A 23,003-nucleotide genomic window follows, 5' to 3' on the forward strand; every position below is an offset into this window, starting at 1 on the left:
GTTAGATGTTAAACTGATTACATTGTTTGGATGAAGTGGGGGAACACATGAACACAAAATATTATTCTGTCCATGGCTTGAGATGCCTTATTTGAATCTGGTTCCGCATTGTATTTAACCCTGGATTACTGTATGTCCTAATGTATCATCATATTATCTTGTGAATATTATGGTAATACTTTGTTAAATAAGGATGGAAGAGAAGCCTAAAAGTATTTTAGCAGGTTCCAATGAATTTATTATGTATGAAGCTACCAAGACAGAATTTATTTGGCCTAAAAAAGACAGGAGAGGCACAGCCTGTGCAATAAATGTGTCTTTATTGAGTTAAATAGTTGAAAGGAATAGTGTTATAATCATCCTGTAAAAGGTGGCGGGTAACTCTATACTGGTATAATTGTATTGTGATGTAACACTGTGTGAATACTGGGGGAGCAGGAAGATTGATATTTGGTAGCGGAACCAAGTTATTTGTAAATACTGGTAAGTGAAATACTAAGCATACAGTATGTTTACCTGCAATGCGACTGAAATGCATTTTTGCTTTGTATTAGATTCAATAATGAAACCACATCCATTTTGTTTTGGATTTGTAGCAGACCGTTTAGTTATGGTAATGAGGGGACCTAGAGTCTAATGCATTGGCATTTGTGTATTAGAGTATGAGGTTATGTGAATCTTGGTAACAGAATTACTTTTGTTGAGTTTGGTAAATAGAGTTCATGCAGGTTTGGTTAAAGTGATAAGATAAAAGGACCTACAGTTTAAACCTTAGGGGTTAATGTACTAGTATGTCAGGCTGTGTGAATGTGGGGAACAAAATTGTTTTTGGGACAGGCACAAAGCTGCTGGTATTAAGTGGTAAGTGTTACATTTTGGAGGTTAATGTGCTACTTTGGTAAAGAGAAGTGCTTATTTGTACTTCAATTACGTGTAGTGCAAAATCTATGCTATTTTGGAAAATAAAAATAACTAAATGCAGATTCTTATCTGTCACTCAAAGTAGTTCAATCAAACGAAATAAGTAAAATGTTGTACATTTAAAATAAAATGAAAAAGCAATTAAACAACCATTGCTGACTCACATACAGAGTTGAGTATTTGGTATGGAATGCTTCTAAGTGTGACTACCCAGGGGGGTTATAAGCTTATTTTAGCAAGTGGAACCAAACTCATTGTAAAACCATGTAAGTAGAATTAGTAATCGTCTAAACCATTCCTTATGTAACAAAAAAAATGTAGCAAATCAATAATTTCTTAAATATCGTTTACAATATACAGTTAAAATGTGTTATGTAGCATACCAACAGGGAATTGCTTAACTGCTAGTTTTTCAACTATTGATACTACATTCTGAAGTACTATACAGTGTGATCTTATGTTTTTAGCAAGCACTTGAACACTGTGTGACTAGAGGGAATAACAAATTAATTTTTGGAGCTGGAACTAAATTGTTCGTGGAGTCAGGTAAGAAATTCAGTAACATGTAGACCCTGTTTATTCTCTCTTGTAATCAATTTAGTTCAACTAATAGTTCAACTAAGTTTAGAATAAAAAATGTAATCGGCTGTTTACTTTTGGCACTAAACATATAAAGATGATCATGATCATGATTCCTTTCCAAACTTTACAAGCCTTTTAAGAAAGTAAGGACATACATTTGACGTTAAGCATCGATTTGATACTGTATAGTTTGTGTAGTGTTGATTCATGTTGTGTGAATACTGGAAGTGGTTATGGCAAGCTGATCTTTGGGACTGGAACCCAATTACACATTGAACATAGTAAGTTATAGAAATATTTTTGTGCATGTTTTAAATCTTGAATTTTATCATAAAAGTTTGAATGCTAATAGGAGAATAGATAAGGGAGAAATTGAAAAAATATGTCTGGGTGTGAGAATCGCATCTTAAGTTGTTACATATGGTACATTGTATACTGCATCAGAAAAGTACATTTACCTGCCGATTATAGTAACTAGTAAGTTTCATAGACTGTACAGTTTACGTAGTGTGGATTAATGATGTGTTACTACTGGAAGTGGAACAAACTTACATGTTGAATCCAGTAAGTTATATTTTTATTTTATAGCATTTCAGTGAATCACTCCATTTTTTCATACATTTTTGTTGTAAACAGCCGATATTAAATTAAATTAGGGAATGAGATAAATAATTTAACTGGATACAAAAACTTATCTTATCTTATCTTTACTTATCTTAAAGTGCATGTTAGAATACTGCATGATTTAACTAAGAAATTAGGAAATTATGTTGAAGTTTGATGTTTGATGTCTGATTGATGTTTGATTTAGTCCAGAGATCCCTTGTGAGTAATCGTTGTGGTAGCTAACACTGTGTGACATCAGGATACAAAGTCATATTTGGTCAAGGAGCAAAACTGATCATTGTTTCAAGTAAGTTTAAAATTCAAATGAAAAGATTTGAATGATTTTTTCCTGCTATTTAAGATGTAGCATGTAGCAAACAGTATACATACATTACGTATACAGGACATATATTTAAAATGAGAGTTAGAGAATAGCTTTGGTGCATGATTGTTTTTGATAAGGACTTTCTCAGTGTGTGTATGCTGGAACACAAAAGCTGATATTTGGAGCTGGAACTTGTTTGTAAACTCAAGTAAGCGTTACTCCCTTTACATTTTTGTAGGGCTTAGCATTTGTGCTAGTAATTATTATGCAGTGACAGCTTTAAAAGTCCACACATCCAAAGTACCTAAAAACATTCTTCTGAAAAGCTATGCTTCATTATAAGCTACACTTGTAAAAAGAAATATGATATAATGGGATACTTAGTTATTGTTCAGGTCAGATGCACTGTGTGACTACTTCGGGAATTGGAAAATTGATATTTGGAGAAGGGACCAAACTGAACATTCTGACCAGTAAGTAGTTTTCCTGGATTGAAAACATCCCATATTGATATGCTCTGACTAGCTATATTATTTAAAAATCTAGATTTTGTACATAGCTTTCATATTGGCTGTCATATCAGGTTGTTCTTGACCTTCAAACAAGTTGGAAAAACATGGCTCACTTGGCTGATAGGACTAGGACTAGTATAATCCAAGATTGAAGGGTTTTTGCAATATGTTGTGTGACTGATGGATTCAGCAAAATCATCTTTAGTACTGGCACAAAGTTAATAGTGGATTCAAGTAAGTTGCATTAGCACTATTGTAGTGGAAATGTTGGTCATATGCATTTAAACTTATGTAATGACTTCCACTACATGTATATGTAATTCAAAATGCTGACAGGTCTTAAGTACAAATATTAATTGTAGCTGTACATACATTTCCAATAAGTCAATCATTGATTATGACACTTATACGTAACGTTGAGCAAAATTTTTTGAAAGATCATTTAAGACACAGAACAGTTAATGTACTGTTGATACATGTTGTGAGACTACTGGATATGGCAAGCTTTTATTCGGGACAGGCGCACAATTACTTGTTGAATCCAGTAAGTAATCCACAACTATTTGATGCTCAAACACATTCTTTAAATTACTGTTAAATGAGAAAATCTTACACAGTGTATGGTTACAACAGGCTGTGTGAAAAATATACATTCTAAATAAAGCTTATTATTTAAAAAAACAAAGTTTAAACTCAAGAATGTACTTGATAGGCAATATTTTCTGTTCAGGAGTTAAATGGACTGTTCAGTTATAAAGTAAATGATTCATTTCTCGAGTGGCGATCTTGCTACACATCAGCTTTATGTAATGTGGGTTCATGTTGTGTGAATGCTGCTGGCCAGAAAATCATCTTTGGGACCGGCACAATGTTAATAGTTGACTCAAGTAAGTTAATTTAACCAAATAGCTGTAGAAAATCCATGGAAAATCTTTACCTAAAATGTCTTCAACATGTTATGTAGTCTGACTGATCAAAACTGTAGAAATTATGCAGGTTTGGCTATTATAAAACCTATCTGTCACCATACAACCTTTCACCATAGACTCTACTCAGATTTTGTAGTGTGAATTTGTATTGTGTGTTTGCTGGAGGAGGTTTCAAGATTATCTTTGGGAAAGGCACAAAATTACATGTTCAATCCAGTAAGTCAAAACCTTATTAATGCTCAGTTTCCTTGACACTGACATGGATCAGACCTGAAAGATAAAGTTAAATCGAGTGAATACTTTTATTGACAAAGGTGACCTAGGTTAGACAGGTTAATGTATTTTGGGTTCATGTTGTGTGAATACTGGTAGCTACAAAATCATCTTTGGGACTGGCACAAAGTTAATTGTTTATTCAAGTAAGTTACATTAACACTTTTTGAACTTATATAATGACTTCCACCAAACGTATATGTAATTCAAAATACTGACAGGTCTTAAGTACAAATATAAATTGTAGCTGTACATATATTTCCAATGAGTCAATCATTGATTATGACACTAATAAGTAACGTTGCGCTAAAAATGTAGGAACATCATTTAAGACACAGAACTGTTAATGTACTGTGGATTTATGTTGTGAGACTACTGGATATGGCAAGCTTTTATTCGGGACAGGCACACAATTACTTGTTGAATCCACTAAGTAATCCACAACTATTTGAATTCTCAAACACATTCTTTGAATTAATGTTAAATTCGAAAATCTTACACAGTGTATGCTTACAACAGGCTGTGTGAAAAATATACATTCTAAATAAAACAAAAACAAAGTTTAAACTCAAGAATGTACTTCATAGGCAATATTTTCTGTTCAGGAGTTAAATGGATGTTCAGTTATAAAGTAAATGATTCATTTCTCAAGTGAAGATCTTGCTACACATCAGCTTTATGTAATGTGGGTTCATGTTGTGTGAATGCTGCGAGCCAGAAAATCATCTTTGGGACCGGCACAATGTTAATAGTTGACTCAAGTAAGTTAATTTAACCAAATATCTGTAGAAAATACATGAAAAATAGTGACCTAAAATATCTTCAACATACGATGTAGTCTGACGGATCAAAGCTGTAGAAATTAGGCAGGTTTGGCTATTATAAAACCTATCTTTCACCATACAACCTTTCACCATAGATTCTACTCAGATTTTGTAGTGTGAATTTGTATTGTGTGTCTGCTGGAGGAGTTTTGAAGATTATCTTTGGGAAAGGCACAAAATTACATGTTCAATCCAGTAAGTCAAAACCTTATTAATGCTCAAACTGTTTCCTTGTGACTGACATGGATCAGACCTGAAAGATAGAGTTAAATTGAGTGAATACATTTATTGACAAAGGTGACCTAGGTTAGACAGGTTAATGTATTTTGCATTCATGTTGTGTGAATACTGGTAGCTACAAAATCATCTTTGGGACTGGCACAAAGTTAATAGTTCACTCAAGTAAGTTTATTTAATCCAATATATTTGCAAATAATTACAAAATTACTTCAACTATTCAAAGCAAGTCTATTTTATTAATAAAAAAGTTACAAGTGACAAAATCAGGGATTTTTTAGAATAGAGCTTTGCTTAATAATATATGTAAATTGGGAATGTTTATGTGTATTATAACATTTGGTCAATGTAACAGCCAGACTCTTACGATTGTCATAGAATTGACTCAGATTTTGTACTATGGATTTATATTGTGTGAATGATGGAGGTTTGAAGATTATCTTTGGGAAAGGCACCAAATTACACGTGCAATCCAGTAAGTCAAAACCTTAACAATGCTCAATCAGACACGGACAATACATTAATATAAATTCAATGAAACGGTTTAAAATCTAGACATGTCCTCAAAAAATATGACCATATGGGAACTGTCCATAACTGTATGATACAATTTGCATCGACACTATTCTACATATTTTATGTGATCAGCTGGTCATTACTGTGTTTAAATATTTGATATGGTACAATTCAATAACTGCAAACAAATGCGCCATTGTCTAAAATATATATTCACCAGATAGAAACAACACATTTGAACAGATCATTAATTTAGTTTTCTCTTGTGAATAGGCATTCAGTTTAAAAGTTTACGTAAACAAATACTCCTTTTATTCGAATTAAAAGTACAGTAATGATCGTGCCATACAGAAGGTTAATGTGATGAATGTTCATATTGTGTGAATGCTGGTGGCATAACCAAAATCATATTTGGGAAAGGCACAAGGTTAATAGTTCACTCAAGTAAGTTTATTTATTTCAATATCTAAGTGTTTTTTCATTTCAAAGCAAGGCCGCAATGTGCTGTACAAGAATATAACATATTTCCTCAGATTTTACACAGATCAGGTAATATATCAAGAATGATGCAGTGATAAAAACAAATGGGTCATATCACAAAGAAAAATTCACAAGATCAAATAAAAAGTAAACACTGTTAAATGTTGAAATCAATTAAACCATCTATTTAAAAAATTATAAATGTCTATTCAAAGTCAGTTTAAATGTGAAGTAGCTATTGCTATTGCTAGTAAGTTTATGTAATGAGCATACACGTTGTGTGAAAAGTGGAGGCTTGGACAAAATCATATTTGGGGCCAGCACAAAATTAGTAGTTGACTCAAGTAAGTTAATCCACTATGATTGTATATAAACAAAAAGATACTAACTCCTTTTCATTTCAATGAAAGACCAAATATGTTTTTCAAATACATACTGTATGTAATCAGTACACTGTATAGCGTATGTTATCACACTGACCAAAATGTACACATTTTCGTCTGGAGATGTAAGTTGAAAAATTCCCAGGTTATGTTGATTAACAACTACTTCTCTGGATATTATTTGCCATTGATTACTCAGATTTTGTAGTATGGATTCATACTGTGTAACTGCTGGAGGGATTAAAAAGATTATATTTGGGAAAGGCACAAGATTACAAATTCAATCCAGTAAGTACAATTTATTGAGAAGCATAATGATATTTAACAGACCAAAAACATTATTTGAGTATTGATTATAAGAAGTTAAGCCTAGCAGAGGTTAAGATTTGAAAATATTTAGTCATTGGTGTGACTGCATCAGAGAGCTATTTGGAGAGGGGACCAAACTAACAGTTGAAGCCAGTAAGTACTGCAACAGTTAAAATGTTTTAGACAGCTGTACTCAAACTAAGATAATACTAAGTACGAAAAAATGCCAGAAACAGAGTAAATGCCTAATGAAGAGCAACACTGAAATTACTTTACTCCTCTGATCTAGTCAGCTACAATTGTATTTAATCAAAAATGTGATTTGTATATACATAATACAGTCCAAAGAACACCATTAACCCCTATTGTGAAATAGTTGCCTCAATGTTTAAGTGAAATGGCGAGGGCTTTTGCTATTGCCATAGGTTTATGTTATGTGAGTTTATGTTGTGTGAATATTGGTGCCAGCAACAAAATCCTCTTTGGATCTGGTACAACTGTAAAAGTTGAGTCAAGTAAGTTAAGTTAATATTATATTTGTTTAACATATACAAAACCTTGCCTGCTTTTCATTTTAAAGTCTGAACTATCAATGTTTTCTGAAATATTTTGTAACAGCTATGATGTAGCACATATACTAGATATCAAGAAGACTCAAGTCAAGTCAGAGTCATTAAACCAAATCATTCATCATAATCTGTACTGAGATTATGTAGTATGGATGCATACTGTGCAACTGGTGATGCAGGGGGTCGCAAGCTTATCTATGGGAAAGGCACAAGATTACATGTTGAATCCAGTAAGTTGAATATTAATTTGCACACTTTTTGTTATATATATTTTAATACATGTTATAGTTGAATAAATATAGTTTTTATAGTTACAGAATTCAAAAGACAAAGTTAAACCTCAGTAGCTTTCAGTACAAATTATAACAAGATTTGAAAATAAAATAGTTAGTTGTTGAGGGCCAATGGTGTGACTGCATCTGGAAAATGGAAATGTATATTTAGAAAGGATACCAAACTAAAAGTTGAAACAGTAAGTAGTAGTTTAAGTTATGTTTAACTCAGATCTTGGCGATGAAAATCCTTCTCCACAAATAAAGGGTTTTGATGGTCAAGAATGTTTTGTCTGATAGTTTAGCTTTAGATTAATTTGTACAGCATGATACTGTGACTGGACATGTTAAGATGGTTGATAGGTGACATTCTGTTGACTTGATTGTGACTTGAGCCTGTTACCCTAGATATTGTGTGTTCACAGATGGCATCAAAAAGATGCAGACTGACACAAAGTTAATATTTGAGTACATTTATTTAGTAATATATATCAGTAGGTGTATGACAAAAAATCTAATGTTTTTTCATGTTCAAAAAGTTACATTATGTCCTACGTTTTCCTCTTAAGTTGCATTGATTGCAGATGTATGCTTTCAAAATAATTAATCAATAGTTATACAAAGTTTTTTTTGCATTAATAGATCATAATTGAAAGTCCTTTTGCGATATCCAAATAGGTTGCATGGTCAAAAGATTTAATTTTACCTGCAGTTTATGTAAAGTGGATTCATGTTGTGTGACTACTGGAAGTGGCATTAACAAGATCATCTTTGGCAAAGGCATGCAATTACATATTGAACCCAGTAAGTAGAATTTTGGTTTACTAGAACAAACCATCTGGTCCATTTTGATCATACGGGTCAACTGATTTGTAAACGTTTTTGGCTGCACACCAAAATAAGCATTATTTGCAAGATGATTTAGTAAAAAATGCCTCTATAATTTAGATTTTCTTTAGTGATTCTTTATAAAAGCCTTGAGTTTGTGTGCTCAAAAGATTATACATGAAAACAAACTAAGTAATATAAAAGCAGTCCTCAAATGTCCTCAGAGTAGTCAATGAGTAATTGTCAAAGTATCTAACACAGTGTGACATATGACAAAATCATTTTCGGTCAAGGAATACAATTAACCATTAACTCAAGTAAGTTTAAATTCAATTTAAGATCTAAACTTATTTTTTACATGATCAATTTCAAAACATATTTCTTTTTTTACCGTGTAGTTATTGTTCAGGCCTGATAGTTTGTGTGACTACATCAGCAGGAGGCTGGACATTTATATTTGGGGAAGGGACCAAACTAGTTGTGAATGCCAGTAAGTAAAATATTTATGATACATCATGGTTAAAACCTATGTATCTCTCATAAAAAATTTGATCGTTCACAAACACACATAAATGATCTGAGTAGACCGTATACACAGAACACTAGTTATGTTATGTCTACAATGCTGTTATTGAATGAGACACATCCCATAACAATATTCTGGTTCAGCTGTTTGCTTTTTCTGTATCTTTAGTTAGTGACTTTCTGTGTGTATTTGTCACACATTACAATATTATTACAAATGTAATGTATTCTTACAGTCTCCAATCATTGAAACCAGTAGCCAGCAGGAGCACAGAACCATTCATGTAGTATGAGTTCTCAATGTGTGACTACTGGAGCAGGTTACAAGATTATCTTCGCAAAGGGTTCATCATTGCATGTTGAATCCAGTAAGTTCAACCTATTTTCAGTGACTTAGAGCGTGGGCTTTGTCAATGCATTTAAACATGTTGACATTCTTAATGGCAAACAGGATTTTACCAAAGCAATACATATTTAAGTGCTCTACAATGAGTGTAAGGACTCTTGTTCAGAGGTCATCAGTGTTCAACTCTGTAAGTATTTGTTAAGGTATCAAACACTGTGTGACATACAGTGACAAGATTATATTTGGCCAAGGAACAGAACTAACCGTTGACTCAAGTAGGTAAACACTAAATACAGGATTAGGCCCAAGATCCCTATCTTTAAAAAATATTAACACAACAGTCAAATGATATGTTTGGATATGCTTGTTGTTACGTGAATTAGCCAAAACTATGAGACAATGACAGCAACTTTGTATTCATTGTCCCGTTGAACCCTATGACTATTGTTCAGCAAGCAAAGACAGGGACATGCAATTACATGTCTTACTTATTAGGTGTTGTGAGGTATCTTTTTGTGATGATAGAAACTTGATCAAACAAAAAGTCTGTTGGTCATGTAATACGTTATCTGAAAAAGTTAAAATCTTCTCTTCATTAGAGGCTGAGGTTTATGTTGGAAAAGATGATGTTGTGTGACTTCCAATGGTCTTAAAATCTTCTTTGGGACTGGCACAAAGTTGAAAGTAGATCAAAGTAAGTTCATCTATTTAAACAGAGACTAAATGAAAGATGAGAAATTATAGAAAGATTTTAGTTTGTAAAAAAGATATATTATGAATCAGTGTGTTACTTTTAAAGTAGCTATCATATTTATAGACAACAACAGGTGTTTTGAATTTAAGTTATTGAAAAGGTACCCATCACAGTGTGACTACTGCAGTGAAGGTTTTGTTTGGACATGGAACCAAGTTAATAGTCATCTCAAGTAAGTGCAAAGAATAGGTATTATACACAACAAAATGTCAGCAATTATAGTTGTGATCATTTGTCCTCGTGAGAATATGTTTAAACCCTAGAGGCTTTTGAATGTTAAAAAATTTATCGTTATTAGAGAATGAGGATTATGTAGAATAGGATGTTGATGTGTGACTGGCAGTCTACAAAATCGTTTTTGGGACTGGCATCAAGTTGATAGTAAACCCAAGTAAGTCAGTTTAAATATGAACTAACAACAATGTATGGAAGATAATAGTAATAATACAATTGTATAATGCATATTGTAATGCTACTTGAAGCCAATCAACAACCAATGTTATTGAGAATGAGAAAAAAACATTAATTAGAAGATTATAGTCAGATACCAATAGAGAATTATCTGAAAACTATTGTGACCCCATCCACTTAATGTATTACATACAGTGAATAACTATTGAATAGTTGTTTTTGCTGAGACAAATGTCATTGTGTGAATGTTGGAGGAAGAAAGCTAATCTTTGGCCATGGAACATCGCTATTTGTAGGAACAAGTAAGAAAAGATATTATGATGGAGGAATTTTTCAATAACTAAAATGTTTAAAAAGCTAAAATGAACAGCCATTCATAATACATTTCAGTCAATTCACTAACCATCTATAGGTTTATCCTAAATGGTTACAAATGATCACTAATTCACTGGTAAATGTATGTGGGTTGGTAAAATGTTGATAGATCTCGGTGGTCTTGGGATTTTGGTAGCTTCGTTCTTTGACGATTTTAGCATTGCACAAATTTGAATGCTATTGAGTAAGATTGCTGAAGTTCTTACATCACAGTCATGTTTTAGCTGGGACAATCTTCATTGTTATATGTTGATATGAGAAATATAATGTTTTATATGTTGAGCAAGACATATACATTTGAAGATATTGTCAGAGAAAGATGATAAAAATCATCAGAATCATCTTAATTGCTGTGTTTCACACTTCTAAAGTGTTTTTGTTAGATAAATGATAGTATATGAGAAACTAAATTCTGCAATTAATCAATAGAATTTAGGTAGGCTATTGAATTACCAGCAATATACAGTAAGACAATTGAATAATGTAACAATTGAAAATTGTTGCTACTAGCTGCAACCAATTCGTTTTTGGCAATGCACCAAGCACAGTGTGACGGACTCGGGACTGAGAAAAATAATATTTGGAAGAGGCACAAAATTGGTCATTGAAACCAGTAAGAAATCTTTGTCTTTGACAAAAAATCTGTCTATCTACATTTTATACAGACTTACTACTTACTATTTTTATCCAAATATTCAACTTAAGTACAAGAGAAACAGCCCCAATGATTTCAAACAAGTAGTTGTTTTGATAATTATACATTTCCACCGTAATTACTATCCAATCTGTAATTTATTGTTCACAATATATACATTTTCAACAATTCCCTACATTTCTCACAATATTTTGGTTACCTTTGTGATCTTAACATAATGCACCCGGATACCAGATCATGTTTTTGTTAATACTGTAAGAACACACTAATAGGAGCGTTTACCAAGATACCAACTAAATTACAATAATATCTCAGGGCTAAACTTTGTTAAGTGGTCCCTTTAGTACTAGGATGCAACAGTGTTTGTGTTGGACCTTAAATCACTGTGTGAATGACGGGACATGGAAAATCCTTTTTGGAAAAGGAACTAAATTGTCTGTGCAATCTAGTAAGTCATATTTCCATCACAATTGACTGATACAACTTTTTGTTGGAACAATTTAGAGAAATAAATCAAATAATCTACTCAAAAGATGCATTGATTGATAATCACAGAACAACACATATCATGAAAGAGTAGCATAACTCAGTGGTTATAGTAATGATCTTGGATTAGTATTGCTGAGGACTAGTTTATGCTTTATACAAACTAAGGTTAAAGAAATTCTGGTGTAATGTGATGAAATTGCATAGTTGACAAGCTGATAAATTGAATATAGTTCATTCAAAACACAGCAAGCATATTTTGGACAATATCAACATTGAGGAAAAGGTTATAGGTCAGGCATTTCCTATTGTGTGACTACTGTAATACAAAAATTACTTTTTGGGTCTGGAACCAAACTGCTAATTGAGACAAGTGAGTAAGACTTTAAACTTTTTATTATCATAATTGATTATAATCCTTCAACACTTTTCAAGAAAAGATAAGTGCAGTGTACTGTAGTTGGATTTCAACCTATTTTTACTGACTTAGAGTGTGGGCTTTGTCAAAGCATTTACACATGTTGACATTCTTAATGGTAAACAAGCTTTTACCAAAGCAATACGTATTGAAGTGCTCTACAATGAGTGCAATGACTATTGTTCAGAGGTCATCAGTGGTCAACTCTGTAAATATTTGTTAAGGTATCAAACACTCTGTGACATACAGTGACAAGATTATATTTGGCCAAGGAACAAAACTAACCGTTGACTCAAATAAGTAAACACAAACTCCACGATTAAGCCCAAGATCCACTATCTTTAAAAAAAATTAACATAAGCAGTGAAATAATATGTTTGAATATGCTTGTTGTTACGTGAATTAGCCAAAACTATAAGACAATGACAGCAACTTTGTATTCATTGTGCTGTTGAACCCTATGCCTTTCTTGTTCAGCAAGCAAAGACAGGGACATACAATTACATTTCTTACTTATTAGGTGTTGTGAGGTATCTTTTTGTGATGATAGAAACTTGATCAACCAGAAGTAGTTTGGTCATGTAACATGTTATCTAAAAAAGTAAAAATCTTCTCTTCATTAGAGGCTGAGGTTTATGTTGGAAAGAATTATGTTGTGTGAGTGGCAGTGGTCTTAAAATCTTCTTTGGGACTGGCACAAAGTTGAAGGTAGATCCAAGTAAGTTCATTTATTTAAACATACACAAAAAGAAAGATGGGAAAGGAGAAAAAGATTTTAATTAGTAGAAAATCAGTGTGTTACTTTCAAAGTAGCGATAGTATTTATAGACACCAAGTGTTTCAAATTAAAGTTATTGAAAAGGTACCCATCACTGTGTGCCTACTGCAGTGAAGGTTTTGTTTTGACGTGGAACCAAGTTAATAGTCAGCTCAAGTAAGTGTAAAGTTCCATACACAACAAAATGTCAGCAATTATAGTTGTGATCATTTGTCCTTGTGAAAATATGTTTTAAACCCTGGAGGCTTTTGAATGTTTCAAAAATATATCTTTATTAGAGAATGAGGTTTATGTAGAATAGGATGTTGATGTGTGACTAGCAGTGGACTCAACAAAATCGTTTTTGGGACTGGCATCAAGTTGATAGTAGACCTAAGTAAGTCTGTTTAAATATGAACTAACAACAATGTACGGAAGATAATAGTAATAATACAATTGTATAATGCATATTGTAATGCTACTTGTAGCCAATAAACAACCAAATGTCCTTCCATCAGTTAGTTATTGACACAAGTTAGAGTCTGACTGATGGGGTCTACAAAGTTATTTTTGGACGTAGAACAAAGTTGATTGTCAATTTCCATTCAAGATGAGAAAAAACATAAATTAGAAGATAATAGTCATATACCAATAGAGAATCATCTCAAAACTATTGAGCCCATGAACTACAGTGAATAACTATTGAATAGTTGTTTTTGCTGGGACAAATTTCACTGTGTGAATGTTGGAGGAGGAAAGCTAATCTTTGGCCATGGAACATCACTATTTGTAGGAACAAGTAAGAAATCAAATTATGATGGAAGACTTTTTCAATAACTAAAATGTTTAAAAAAAACTAAAATGAAAAGCCATTTATAATACATTTCAGTTAACTCGCTAACCATCTGTACATTTATGCTATGATTATAGGTGATCACTAATTCACTGGTAAATGTATGCAGGTTGGTAAAATGTTGATAGATCTCGGTGGTCTTGGATTTTTGTTATATTCGTTCTTTGACCATTTTAGCATTGCACAAATTGGAATGCTATTGAGTAAGATTGAAGTTCTTACATCACTGTACACTGTAAAGTATCTTAGAACTGTTTTTGTTAAATGAATGATAGTATGTGAGAAACTAAATTGTGAAATTAATCAATAGAATTTAAGTAGGCAATTGAATTACCAGCAAGATACAGTAAGACAATCGAATAATGTAACAATTGAAAAATGTTGCTACTAGCTACAACCAATTCATTTTTGGCAATGCACCAAGCACAGTGTGACTGACTCGGGACTGAGTAAAATAATCTTTGGAAAAGGCACAAAATTGGTCATTGAAACCAGTAAGTAATCTTTGTCTTTGACTAACAATCTGTGTATTTACATTTTATACAGACTTCCTACAAACTATTTTTATCTAAATGTTCAAATTAAGAGAAACAGCCCCAATGCATTCAAACAAGTAGTTGCTTTGATAATTATACATTTCCACCGTAATTACTATCCAATCTGTAATTTGTTGTTCACAATATAAAAATGTCAACAGTTCCCTAAACTCAGGGCTAAACTTTGATAATTGGTCCCTGTAGTGTTACTAGGATGCAACGTTGTTTGTGTTGGACCTTAAATCACTGTGTGAATGACGGGACACGGAAAATCATTTTTGGAAAAGGAACTAAATTGTATGTGCAATCTAGTAAGTCATCTTTCCATCACAATTGACTGATACAACTTATATTTATGTAGGAACAATTTACAGAAATAAACCACACAGTCTACTTAAAAGATGCATTGATTGATAATCACAGATCAACACATATCACGAAACAATAGCATATATTTATAGCTCTGTGGTTATTATAATGGTCTTGGATTAGTATTGCTGAAGACTAGTTTATGCTTTATACAAACTAATGTAAAAAAAAAGTCTAGTGTAATGTGATGAAATTGCATAGTTGATAAGCTGATAAGTTGAATATAGTTTTCAAAGCACAACAAGCATTTTCTGGAGAATATCAACATTGAATATCAACATTGCACCAGAAAGGTTATAGGTCAGGCATTTCCTATTGTGTGACTACTGGAACACAAAAATTACTTTTTGGGACTGGAACCAAACTGACAATTGAGACAAGTGAGTAAGACTTTAAACTCTTTATTATAATAACTGATAATAATGCCTCAACACTTTTCAAGAAAAGATAAGACAGTGTGCAGTATAATGTATGTGTTCAGGTGTGTGTACATAAACATTGTTGTTATGTACATGGTATTGGTAAATACCTACTTAATTGCTGAAACTGACCAGTTATGATTTTTCTGAACTAGTCATACAGTCGAGTCAACCAGTCCAAAATGGTTATAGCAATTGCTATCCACAACAACACTGTAATTTATGGGGAGAACAAGCTTGTATTTGGACATGGCACAAATATGTCAATATATACCAGAGTATATATTGTGTGACTTGGCTGGTTACCAAAACAAAATGAAACTCAAAAGCCAAATTAACAAGATTAATATTCCCCATGTTTTTGCTTTGGCTATACATTACATACATGACAGGATATGGGAACTTGTATTTGGGAGTAGAACCCAGTTACATGTACAATATTGTAATATTTTTTGATGTATTTCTGTTTAATAACATTGATACTTTATTTTTATTCAGCAACCCTAGACACACAGCAAAAATATGTAATGGAAATCTTGTTTTCCATTTAATTGTACAGTGTACGGAGTATTGTTCAACTGTTCTAACTTTGTAGAAAAGTAATATCCTTATAAACATTGTCTATTCATAAACTTGACCCTAATACAAAACAAAATAGTAGTACTAGTTCTACTTTGTATAACTATCACAAAACTGAAACACTTTAATGAAAAGTGTGGCTTCAATTAAGTTAAATTCTCCATACTTCAACACCCTGTTGAAGCACACAATTATTGTTAATCATAAATGTAATTTATGTAATGTAAAAAAACACTAAAATGTGTAATGTCTAATGGCATTTACAATTAATTTGTGAATTGCTTAAACAAGTTTCCCTCAGTGTAGAATGTTAATGTTCAGCACTTAAACACTGTGTGAATAGCAACAACGGGAAAATAATTTTTGGTGCAGGGACAAAACTAACAATTAAAACAGGTGAGTACATTTCTAATGCATTTAATACCAACTTTCACATAAATACAATTTTTTCTAACTTCTTAAGCACAAGGTGATTCGTTAAGTCCGGAAATTTGAGAAAAGCACCAGATTCTAACACTAACACATTTATTGAACATCAAGGATAATGTAAATTACGTCTCACACATAAATCACTAATAGAAGTATGTATTGTTTGAATTAATGTGTTGAATTGTAGTGTGAAAGAAGTAAGTGAGTTTTTGGTAAGGTATCAATGAATGTGTGAATACTGGATTCAAAATTATATTTGGAACAGGAACTAAATTATATGTCCAATCATGTAAGTAAACCTCCATATTCATCCACCCTTAAACATCTTTTATTATGTCATCTAAGCAACAAGTCCTCATATTGATGGATTAATGTACATTTTCCACATCACAAGTAGCTCTAAAAATAATTTCAGAAAAAAACGCATTGTTCAGTCAGGATTTGAAAAAGAAAGATAATTTAACAATGGGTAATACAACAAAACAAACAGACTGATGTCTTATGTAGTTGTGCAAGGTTTTTGTTGTGTGTTTTTTGTTTGAGTGAATGATGGATTTAAGATTACGTTTGGAACTGATACCCAACCAATCATACACTCAAGTAAGTTATACTATGATACTATGTATCATCCTTTTTAAAATAAAATCTTGAACCATAAATTTAAATTAAATACGGTGTAATTTAGATTACTTAGGCACATAAACATTCCAGTGTCAACGCCACTACCATTACTATGGAACTCGTACTATGATCATATATGCACATGAATAACAATAATCTAGCACAGTGTGAACTATAAGGTAAAATGTATGCTACTGAAACATGTCAAAAACATTAATAACCAACTAAATTAGTTAGATAAACACTTTCAAATGCACTCAGTTAAGTAAGTTATTGCCCAGCATGTATACACTGTGTGAATGCTAACAACTGGAAAATCATTTTTGGTGCAGGAACAAAACTTACTGTTGAGACAAGTGAGTAGACTTTAAATTAACTTAATCTTGTCAAATCCAAACAATAAACCACTGATCTTTTTTTAACTTCTGAAAAAATCTGATGATTTGTTATCTACTGAGGTGTATGAATACCACATAGACTTAACTACTTTCCTGCGTGCCATTTATATGCCACTATTTTAAATACCAAGTTACCCATTGTAACACGTTACCCATGTAAGTATCTCAAAAACGTATTTTGTAAGGTATTGTTGACTATACATTTAAATAAAATCTATAGTGGTTTTACAGTTACCTTGTAGATTAAATGTAGACACTCAACCATAACAGCAGTGTTGAGCCATAAGGCTGAAGAAAATGAATAAGGCCACTTTCAATACCATTGATGCAACCATGTACTGTAATGTATACACAATGTATACTGTAATGTATACATTCTGGCTAAGAGTTACAAAATTCCGAACCCTCTGGCCTCACTATCCCTGGTCTTCAAACAACTACAAGGTCCTACAGAGTTTGTTTACATTTACATGTATTCATTTAGCAGATGCTTTTATCCAAAGCGACTTCCAAGAGACAGCTTTACAAAGTGCATAGGTCACTGATAATAACAACAACATAGCCCCAAAACATTGCGGGCAGCCAAAACATGAAGCACACATTGAACAACCAAAATAAGTGCCAAAGGGAAGAACCATAAGAGCATGTAGTTAAACAAGTTACAGTTAAATGACATGAATCGCTATAAGTGCAAGTGTACCTGTGGAAAAGGAAGTAACAGTAAATAAAATATTTCACAGCGAGTACAACAATTTAAATCAGTTAAATTGACTACACTAAACAACAAGAGCAACAAGTCTCTAAGCAAGAGTCATTGTGATTCTTGAGGAAAGTTTGTTACACAAGTAGAGGGTTTATGTATTGCACATAGATGTTGTGTGAATACTGGATATGATAAGATATACTTTGGAAAAGGCACAACATTGAACATTAATTCAAGTGAGTCTCTTAATTACAATATAAAATACAACTTTTCAATTCACCACATACTGCTCATTCCACACATTAATCTACTGATTTTAAATTTCTGCAATTATTTTCAGCAAACTTCACATATAGGTGTATTTTAAGCATATTAGGATCCCTGAACAACAAAACAATGGAATAATTTACACTGTATTCTGTATAAATTGATCTGAGAATGCAACCTTTTCAACACTTCAAAAGATTGTAGTGAAAAGTAGTAATTCTATCTGTGCGACAAGTGTCATAAAAATGACATTGTGTTAATACCTAGTCCATGATCAAACGTAAAACTCAGTATTATGACATAATGCAAATTGAGTCATTGTTACTAAACACAAACAGTCTATATACATTTTATGACTGTAGGATTTGTATTTGTCACTGCCTGGTTTTTGGCACTGGACTTATTGTTGTGTGAATAACAACTTCAAAATTGTATTTGGATCTGGCATACAAGTAGTTGTCCAACCAAGTAAGTACTTACATAATATTCCTAAACGTCAGCATTTCTCTGATGTAGGCAATATTTTGCGGTGTAACATTTGCAGATCACAAACTAATGAATAACTAACATTACACTACAATAGGTCTGTTTGTTAACAGATAGTGTGCAAACATAATAATCAAAACAACTGACTATTTTTGTACAGCAATGTATGATATAATCAAAATAAGGAAAACTCTTCATTTCACTTCATTGTGACAGGATAGCAAATTATTTTATTTGTAAACATTGAATCTCAAATTTAAAAGCTTAAATCAAGGGTAAACCTATTTGTCTTAGATGCGTTTTACTGTTTATAAAACGGCAGTTGACATAGGTGTTAAAATAAGGAATTAATCATGTAACAACAAGGGGTTAGGGTATAGTTGAACATAATGAAGTGCTAGTTAGGAATGTGTTTTGACATTGTAGATGCCGAACTTGAGCCCAAAAGTTTGTTGTCTTTACATACAAAATATACAATTGTCTGTAAACCAAAACCAGACGGTTATCGTGCAACAAACATGCATTGTGTGACATCATTAGGAACAAACAAACTTTTATTTGGTGCTGGTACCAAGTTAAATATCAAAATAAGTGAGTAACCGTCTTTTTTTCTCTATCAAATATACTACATTATGGACATTTCTCTATTAATATTATCTATTTATATCAACCCTACTGTATTTAGTGAAATTAAACATAAAACTATGAATTATAGGATAATCTCTTAGTCTTAGTTAGACACGCCAACTTTATATGTAATAATAATCCTTAACCTTTAAGATTATTTTTTTGGGTGCCCTGGTGGGTCAATGTGTAGGGCATGTACCATATGGACTGAGACCCTAACGCAGCAGCCTGGGTTTGATTTCCATTTATTTTCTCAGTCCAATAGATTTTTATTGCATACTGTTCAATCACTCCAGAAAGATAAGTTAATTTTACACTAAATGTACATTTAAACTGAAGATAATATATGGACAGAGGATTTCCATAATTGTTCAAACAGGTATAGTTTTATCTGGTAACGTACAGTACTGTATTTTGAACCACTGACGATTAGGTGTTTTTGCAACCAGACATATGGTTGTGTGAATAACATCAAAATCATGTTTGGATCTGGAATACAAGTAATTGTCCTGCCAAGTAAGTAAACAATCAACAATCCTTAATATGTATACTTTTTTAACCAAATACACACACACTAAAACCTTATATTATGTATAAACTTTTTTGGTTTCATACATAAATATGTATACAATTTAATCATAATCAGTGATAAACAGTTAAGTATTTAAAATCATCATTCCATAGTGAACTCAATGTTTTTGCTATCAGACATAATGGTTGTGAGACTAACTACAACAAACTCATTTTTGGAAATGGAACAAAAGTTGTGATTTTTTCCATTACGTAAAGCCGCTAGTCATTGTCTGTGTACTCTGCAATATACTTAATATCTCTTCATTACAACAATGCAGCCCTCAACTCTTTTTATTGTTCACTGTGCCTGAAATATCATGGTAAAATGATCGCAATTTTAGTACTATAATTTGTGTTGTTTCATTCTAGTTGTTTTAGGAGTAGGCTTAACCATTGTGTGGCTGACCAGAGAAAGTACAGTTTGTGCTATGTTGATGTGTGTACAAATGCATTGAAATACCTTATTTACACCTGGAATCATTATACTATGACAAATGTTGTTCCTTAGCTGTGCTGTCCACATCACTCCATATTTACACATGCAAAGGTACTAAAGATGCATGCAAATGCTAACTACTTGTAAGCAAGCTTTCAATGTAATGCTAATTGTGCAGTTAGGAAACATCCTGAAACGTCTTAACATGAGAAATTTAAAAGAAGTAGGTTTTTCTGTTTGGTCCTATTTTGTATTCTAATCCCTGCACCTACAGAATACACTTTGCCTCTTGCTAGACTTTTATTGCAAATGCTTTCCTTTTTATGTAGCTACATAGTCATTTGCATGCCCTGTCACAAGAACTTCACTGTCCTGAATGACCTGAACGACCTGTCCTAAATGAACATTGAAATACAAATGTGTTCTAAATAAAGACTGTTATAATTGTTAGACTAACCATAAACCTGAACCCCAAACACAGCTGCAATGCCTAACCTTAACCTCCACTACCATGGGCAGGATGCCTTACCCTAACCTTAATCACATACATTTATTTACTGAGTTTAACCAAAACTTAAGTGGAAAAAAGTATAACATAGCTATAGCATGGTGTAAAAATGTACACATTGGTGTCTGGTCATTTTAAGTCCACTGGCTTAAATTTATGAACTTTTTATGTGTGTTTTAACAGGGGAGAGCAAGGAACCATCTTACTATCAGTTGAAAAACAATGAAACAACAGCTTGTCTGGCAACAGATTTCAGCTCATTCAATTCGACTCAAGTCGACACAAGCATATTTAATAATGAAGCCACCAGAATGAAGGAGGACCCGTACTACAGCCAGGTTGCTCTAAACAAAAAATGCCCCTATAACAGTAAGTGTCTACACTGATTTATTGCAATCGCCGCAGCAATTCTAGACATTGAGGTTGAAACTGAAAACATTCCCACATCAACATTCCTAATAAAGTTGTTGTCTATTTGTATTGACAGATAATCAAACGTGTACAGCAGATGGTATTGAATCAGGCAAGTATTTTAATATCTGCAAATGTCATATGATGAAATATTCTTTGAGCATATCGAATGCATTGTGTTTTAGACTTTAATGACTGTGACTCCATGGTTTCCAGATGGAAAGACCAGATTCCTATCACTGACCATTCTGGGCCTGAGAATCCTGTTTGTGAAGACCATCATTTTCAATGTGCTGATGACTCTTCGGGTGTGGATGAGCTAGAGTAGGTACACAGCATCTTAAGTAAAACATTTCACAAAGGTTATGCTTTGCCAAAAGTAATAAATTAGGCCAGGCACAATACAAATTTAAATGACTTGAAACCACAAATGACAGTTGCACACTGCCTTCAGTGTGTTACTGCTAGCTCCCATTAACCTCCATGACCTTCCTTCAGTGGATAATGTAAAACACCCAGTGTGATGACATCATTGTAAAATAAAACATGCTGAATTTGACGGCCACAATCTTATTTAAGAGTATTGTCATGAGGAGATATTGTCTTGTTTACTAATACATTTTGGTTAACATCATTTAATCTATTTTCCAGATACAGCAGTCTGTCAAAGAAGACAATAACATTCACCCCATCTATTTGGAAGCATAGAGATGTTATTTGCCATAATTGTAATTTTCTTCTGTAATATTATGTAGTATTCTAAAAAGCAAAGTTAATGTTTAGTGTATGTTTATAGTTCTATTGAGAAACACGTTTTATTTGTCATTTGCTAATTAAGAGGACTACTGTGTTGTACAGTAAAAAAAACAAAGTATGTTGGTATATATGTTTTTTCCCCCTCTTCAACTGTTATTTTCATTTTTGTCTGGACATTTCACCTTCTGAAATCGTAATGCTTAATCTGATTATTCTGTATTTACAGTGAACTGTCAATTGTTTAACAACTAATCCAAGCATCCTTCATACTCTGTGTGTACACACTGATGTATACATTCATTTGTATGTAGTAAAAATGATTTAAAATGTCTTAGTTTGTATATCAGCCATAAATGTGTTTTTGAACTTTTCTGTTTTGATGAAAATATTTCTACAATTAAATAAAATAAGAATTTGAAGCTATTTGTTGTATTTATTTTCTTTCATGTCAGAAATTGGGACCCAGGTAACTTACTTGACCTCAACGCCTACATTATTTACAGCAAAATTGAACCTTTAGTTACACTTCATTGAGTACAACAAGCAGCTCACCTATGGACCATACTCACATGACCATATATGATACAGCATTGAAGTGCACGAAAGGTACAGTAGTCAAGGTGCTTTATGTATTTAAGGTTAATTTTGGAAAATTGGTAATTGACAAACAAATTAAGGCTCTCCTCATTGGAACATTTTATTATTTGAAAAAAGCTTTAAAACTTCAATATTGATTTTT

The 23,003-nt window shown here is 32.5% G+C and overlaps 1 protein-coding gene across 5 annotated transcripts; it reads left to right on the forward strand.

The window, feature by feature from the left end:
- Positions 1 to 637: 637 nt before the first annotated feature.
- LOC124473026 (M1-specific T cell receptor alpha chain-like) lies at positions 638 to 22,687 on the forward strand. 5 transcript variants are annotated; one of them, XM_047028251.1, is made up of 5 exons: positions 638 to 861; positions 21,281 to 21,466; positions 21,585 to 21,620; positions 21,725 to 21,832; positions 22,160 to 22,687. In XM_047028251.1, the coding sequence occupies exons 1-4, from the start codon at positions 792 to 794 to the stop codon at positions 21,829 to 21,831; spliced, it is 399 nt and encodes a 132-aa protein (XP_046884207.1). In that variant the 5' UTR covers positions 638 to 791; the 3' UTR covers position 21,832; positions 22,160 to 22,687. The 5 variants fall into 5 exon arrangements, with proteins under 5 accessions (XP_046884207.1, XP_046884205.1, XP_046884203.1 ...); XM_047028249.1 differs by lacking the exon at positions 638 to 861 and adding an exon at positions 6,600 to 6,876; XM_047028247.1 differs by lacking the exon at positions 638 to 861 and adding an exon at positions 7,280 to 7,412.
- The last annotated feature ends 316 nt before the right edge of the window (positions 22,688 to 23,003 follow it).

Source organism: Hypomesus transpacificus, chromosome 10, assembly GCF_021917145.1.
Source record: "Hypomesus transpacificus isolate Combined female chromosome 10, fHypTra1, whole genome shotgun sequence".
Lineage (NCBI taxonomy): Eukaryota > Metazoa > Chordata > Actinopteri > Osmeriformes > Osmeridae > Hypomesus > Hypomesus transpacificus.